Source organism: Aulostomus chinensis, chromosome 2 (genome assembly GCF_037954235.1).
Source record: "Aulostomus chinensis isolate RoL2024-O1b breed Wild chromosome 2, RoL_Achi_v1.0, whole genome shotgun sequence".
NCBI lineage: Eukaryota > Metazoa > Chordata > Actinopteri > Syngnathiformes > Aulostomidae > Aulostomus > Aulostomus chinensis.
In genome coordinates, this window is record NC_141321.1 from 12,652,883 (window position 1) to 12,658,180 (window position 5,298).

General features: G+C 46.8%; 1 protein-coding gene across 1 annotated transcript; it reads right to left on the bottom strand.

The window, feature by feature from the left end:
- Positions 1-1,155: 1,155 nt before the first annotated feature.
- LOC147269094 (uncharacterized) lies at positions 1,156-2,218 on the bottom strand. Its single transcript, XM_086193844.1, has 3 exons — positions 2,134-2,218; positions 1,997-2,055; positions 1,156-1,892 (listed from the first exon to the last, which is right to left on the bottom strand). The coding sequence occupies exons 1-3, from the start codon at positions 2,154-2,156 to the stop codon at positions 1,246-1,248; spliced, it is 729 nt and encodes a 242-aa protein (XP_086049970.1). The 5' UTR covers positions 2,157-2,218; the 3' UTR covers positions 1,156-1,245.
- Positions 2,219-5,298: the final 3,080 nt, after the last annotated feature.

Below are 5,298 nucleotides of genomic sequence, written 5' to 3' on the forward strand. Positions count from 1 at the left end.
GCTAGAGAGAGAGCAGAGCTGAGAGCTGGCCCTTTAAGAACCCCTCCCCCACTGCTCTGTCTCTGGTCTGTGCTAGAGAGAGAGCAGAGCTGAGAGCTGGCCCTTTAAGAACCCCTCCCCCCCTGCTCTCTGCTGTCTGTGTCAGAGTGGAGAGAGAGGAGGATGCTGACATTTGTAGTGATTCAAAATCAAATAGCTCTGCATATGTTGGGCAAAAGTGGAGCATAAAACCATATTTTAGAAGGGATTTTTGTCAGGAATACAGTGATGTGTATTTTGAAGCTGTGGGAGTTTTAGTTTACATGTGAGAAGCGAGTGTTTGAGAGTATGTACCATGAGAGCAGACAGGTGCCCCATTGGTTTCCATTGTAAGGTGAAAAGTGTCAAAAGTGTCTCCCCCACTTTGAGGTCTTATAAAATCCAAAGCGTTTGCGCTGTATAAAAACTTTTAACTTTTAATTAGCAGAGTTTGGAGAGTCATGTATTAAGTTTTGGAAGCGGTACCACGAACGCCCTAGGAGGAGATAGTGTTTGCTCGGGGCGCAAAATTTTCCAAATCCAGTTGGAGTTACAGTAGGTCAGGGGTGTCTGATGTGCCCGTCCTGATGAGACAAGTAGAACCGTGTTGGTCCCATGTCTGTTGGACATTCCTACAGGTTGTGGTGGGGTTTCTGTATGGAGGTGGCGCTGTTGAGTAGAGCACTCTGGTTAATCCAGTTTTTCACCACACCTGATGTACCAAGTTTGGTAAGTTTTTGAGCGTGTTTAGGGGGTCACAGAGTGGTGAATAGGGTCCATGCCCTGGAGTACCTCTGGGCTCAGGTCCTAATAACTGCAAGCTGAGGGTGCAGTCAGACCAGAGCATAGCTACACACTCATGTTCAACTGTAGTGAACATTGACTAAAGCTGTATCTGGATGAGGCTCGTGGTTTTTTTTTTTTTAGACAATAGTGACGGAGCAGTTGCTTATTCAGAGAGTCAACATGGCCTGTTGTGAAGTTCGCTCTTAGAGTTTTATGTAACTCCTACTTATTCAGCACTAATGGGGGGGGGGGTTTAATTATGGGCAATTTTCATGATGCTGGTTTTGTCTTGCCAGTTAAGGGAGCTGTAAACCCTCAGCATGCAGTACAAGATATTCAAAAGCAGTATAATTTTTTATAAATACTCTGACTTTATTGGTACTGAGATACAGAAAATTCAGCCTGTAAGAACTGAACACCTTTCAGGTTGTTCTTTACAAGTTACATTCTTCCTTGGCGCATGGCCACGACAGGCACCTGAGGCCGAGCCTTGACGGGAGTCTTGCTTGGAGCGGCGGCAGGCTTTGAGACCAGAACTGTGATGGGTTCAGGAAACTCTGGGGAGTATTTCTTGTGGGAATACAGGTCACGATATCTGTCGTAGCCGTTCCAGTTCTGGATGATGTAGGATGGTGGTGGCACAGGGGGAGATGCCTCCTCAGTGGTGTCCCAGGCTCCTTTGGCACCAGAAGACTGAGAGCTCGGGTCAAAGGCTGCACCTGCTGAACCCCCGAAGCTTGGAAAGACCTGAACTCCTTCTGGGATCCTCTGGTTAGCGAAGCCGCCAGTGAACGAGCCTCTGTTGCCACCGAGAGAGCTCCCAGACGGAAATGAGCCTGAACCCACGGTTGAGTGTCCACCTGATCCAGTAGCGGATGTGTGGGTGAAGTCAACTCTCTCTGGGAAAACAGGGGGGTTGACCAAGACAGCAGCACCTGGTGAAGGGTCTGCAACAGCTACTGAGGGATAGGTGGTGTCATATGACACAACATAATTGTTGGGGTCATAACCAGGGTAGACACCCACACCTGGGTAAGCACCGGTGGCCACACCTGAAGATCCCTGGCTGGCCTGGGAAGGCTTGTTAACTGAAAAGGGAATACCAGTTCTCTTGAGTTGTCATATGCATTTATGTGAGAGCAGAACCAGCGGCAAGTCGCCCACCTGCAGGCCAGTTAAAAAGTCAACATACCTCCTTGTGCTGCAGGAAAGCAAGCGCCACTGCTGATCAGCAGACAGATCCAAGAAACCCTGGAAGAAAGAAGTCCATAAAGCTCACATGGTTTGAAGCAGGAGTAGCAAGTTACGCTGCCTGACTGTTACACTCACCTTGCAGCAAGGCCAAATCCCATGATTGAGTCAGAAGTAGTTCAGCTTCAGCAGCACACTGAAGCTTGATGGCAGAAGCTGCTTCTTATATCGTGATCATAATCAAAGTGAATGATGACACCTGGAGTCCAATCAAGAGGCACCACCTGTTTCCAGTTATAAAAGTGAGCCTGCACGCATGTGTGCAGACGAAGTAGTCCCTTTGACTCAGTAATGCCTCCTGTATGTTCAAGGATTTTCAAATCTTGAACATTCATTAAAAAAAATTAAAGACAACTGGCATAATGATATTTTTTAATTAGTTCTCCAGCTAATAATCAAAAGAAGGCTCATATTAAAGCTGCAAGCAGCGTTGTTAGGGCCTGAGCCTCAGTGCGCCCACGACCGGGTGCTAAACGCTGGCCCCAATCCAACGGTGTGTTGGTCAAATCCCTGGGCCTTGTAGTTCAGGAGATAGAAGCCTGAGTCTGGTCAGAGAGAGAGAGAGCAGAGCTGAGAGCTGGCCCTTTAAGAACCCCTCCCCCACTGCTCTGTCTCTGGTCTGTGCTAGAGAGAGAGCAGAGCTGAGAGCTGGCCCTTTAAGAACCCCTCCCCCACTGCTCTGTCTTTGATCTGTGCTAGAGAGAGAGCAGAGCTGAGAGCTGGCCCTTTAAGAACCCCTCCCCCACTGCTCTGTCTTTGATCTGTGCTAGAGAGAGAGCAGAGCTGAGAGCTGGCCCTTTAAGAACCCCTCCCCCACTGCTCTGTCTTTGATCTGTGCTAGAGAGAGAGCAGAGCTGAGAGCTGGCCCTTTAAGAACCCCTCCCCCACTGCTCTCTGCTGTCTGTGTCAGAGTGGAGAGAGAGGAGGATGCTGACATTTGTAGTGATTCAAAATCAAATAGCTCTGCATATGTTGGGCAAAAGTGGAACATAAAACCATATTCTAGAAGGGATTTTTGTCAGGAATACAGTGATGTGTATTTTGAAACTGTGGGAGTTTTAGTTTACATGTGAGAAGCGAGTGTTTGAGAGTATGTACCATGAGAGCAGACAGGTGCCCCATTGATTTCCATTGTAAGGTGAAAAGTGTCTCCCCCACTTTGAGGTCTTATAAAATCCAAAGCGTTTGCGCTATATGAAAACTTTTAACAACTTTTAATTAGCAGAGTTTGGAGAGTCATGTATTAAGTTTTGGAAGCGATACCATGAATGCCCTAGGAGGAGATAGCATTTGTTCGGGTTGCAAAATTGTCCAAAATTGGACATTCGTGTCCAAATTGTGGACGTCCTGTTAGAGTTAGGTCAGGGGTGTCTGCTGATGATTTGTCCGTCTTAATGAGACGAATAAAACAGTGTTGGTCCCATGTCTGTAGGACATTCCTACAGGCCGTGGTGTGGTTTTTTGTGTATCTAGGTGGCGCTATTGAGTAGAGTGCTGCTTTTTTGTTTAATTATCGCATTTTAACCCGCACCTGATGTGTGTACCAAATTTGGTGAGTTTTTGAGCATGTTTAGGGGGTCAAATTAACTTTTGAAGTGGCGAGTGTGTCGAGCTTACACAACAGCACTGAAAGCCTCCGACGTGTTCACGCGATGCTGGTGGTCTTAGCTTGGAGTCCTCTTCATGACCCTTAACCTCTCTCAGAGGCTGAGAGCTGGTTTTAGTGCTGAAATGCTTTGTGGAATTTTGAATGAAAAATTTCTCCTGAGGGCTGCATGGTGGTGCAGTGCTCAGCACTGTCGCCCCACAGCAAGAAGGTTCCGGGTTCGAGTCCCAGCTCCATCACAGGATCTTTCTGTGTGAGTCTCCATGTTCTCCCTGTTCCTGTGTGGGTTCTCTCTGGTACGCCAGCTTCCTCCCACAGTCCAAAGACATCAAGAGGGGACGAGGCTGACTGATACTCTAAATTGACCGTAGGTATGAATGTGAGTGTGAATGTTTGTTTGTCTCTCTATGTTGGCCCTGCGATGGACTGGCGACCTGTCCAGGGTGAACCCCGCCTCTCGCCTGTTGACGCTGGGATAGGCTCCAGCCCCCCCGCAACCCTTAATGTGTAGGAATAAGCGGAGGACAATGGATGGATGGAATTTCTCCTGAATCAACAAGTGACTTTTTGCTACTTAAGATGTTTTGGAAATACGGGTGCCGGGCAGTCGGGCAGTCATCACACATGAGGATGGGTAGATATTCAATTGGAGAGTACTTGGAGTATAAACAGAATGAGTGCAATGAGAGTATGAATCAGGATCATCATAACCTTGAGTGACAGCATGAAACAAGCCACTGAGCAGCGCTGGCTTAATCGGCAATAACCTCATACAAGCTGCCAGCTGGGGCTTCACATTAGCAGCAGCGTCCACTGATGGTCTGCTACGTTTTACAAGAGAGATGTAAGTGAAACTGCCTGTCTGATCTATTTTTTGTTTGCTTTCATTCAAGTGAAAAGCCGAATAGGAAAACTGGCTGCAAGTAACCCACCAGTTTCTATTAGAGAAACAGCATGTAGTTCATCTCGGCTAAACGTTTGCTGCAGTTAGTTCAATATAACAGCGGCACAACCTATTAATTTTCCACAGAGAACAGAATACAAGACCCCCCTCTTAGTGCAGAACATCGTGCAGAAATTGTAGGAAGAATTTTTGCAAATCACTGTCTTTTAAAATCAGTTCCTCCTCACGTCGAGGCCAAATGAAGAACTCTAAAACAAGAGGGCTCTCAGATGAATGAGGACGATACCCCCACAGGTTTGAGTCATGGCAGGTAAACCTACGAAGCCAGTGTGTGTTTGACTGCAGCACACTCCCTCCTACTGCACCTCTGATAATGATGTTTATGTACTTTGGCTCCACAAGGAAAAGCTGAATGGCTATACTAACAATGGAGACAGTGGACAGAGGCAGCAAGCCAAATGGAACTGATTCACCCCCCGAGGAGTGAGGAATCAACAGCCTTCACCACAATTGTAATCGCACAACAGTAAGTCACAAGTCTTTCCTAGGAGCAATCAAAAGAGAGTCTGGATACAATTCAAATTTTTACTGGAGTACTTGATTTTAACAGAAAGCTTCAAAAGTACATTTTCTTTTTAACATCCATGCATTAATGAATTGTTTTCTTGAAGCATTTCAAGCTCTCTGAAACCACCTAAAGACTGTCGAGACAGAAAAAAATCAGGATGCTGTA

Excerpts from the sequence above, each read along its gene's own strand:
- LOC147269094 (XM_086193844.1), bottom strand. The coding sequence starts at position 2,156 with ATGGGATTTGGCCTTGCTGCAAG. Across the intron at positions 2,056-2,133 it reads GGATTTGGCCTTGCTGCAAG|GGTTTCTTGGATCTGTCTGC; the intron begins GTGAGTGTAACA and ends TCTTTCTTCCAG. Across the intron at positions 1,893-1,996 it reads CTTTCCTGCAGCACAAGGAG|TTAACAAGCCTTCCCAGGCC; the intron begins GTATGTTGACTT and ends TTCCCTTTTCAG.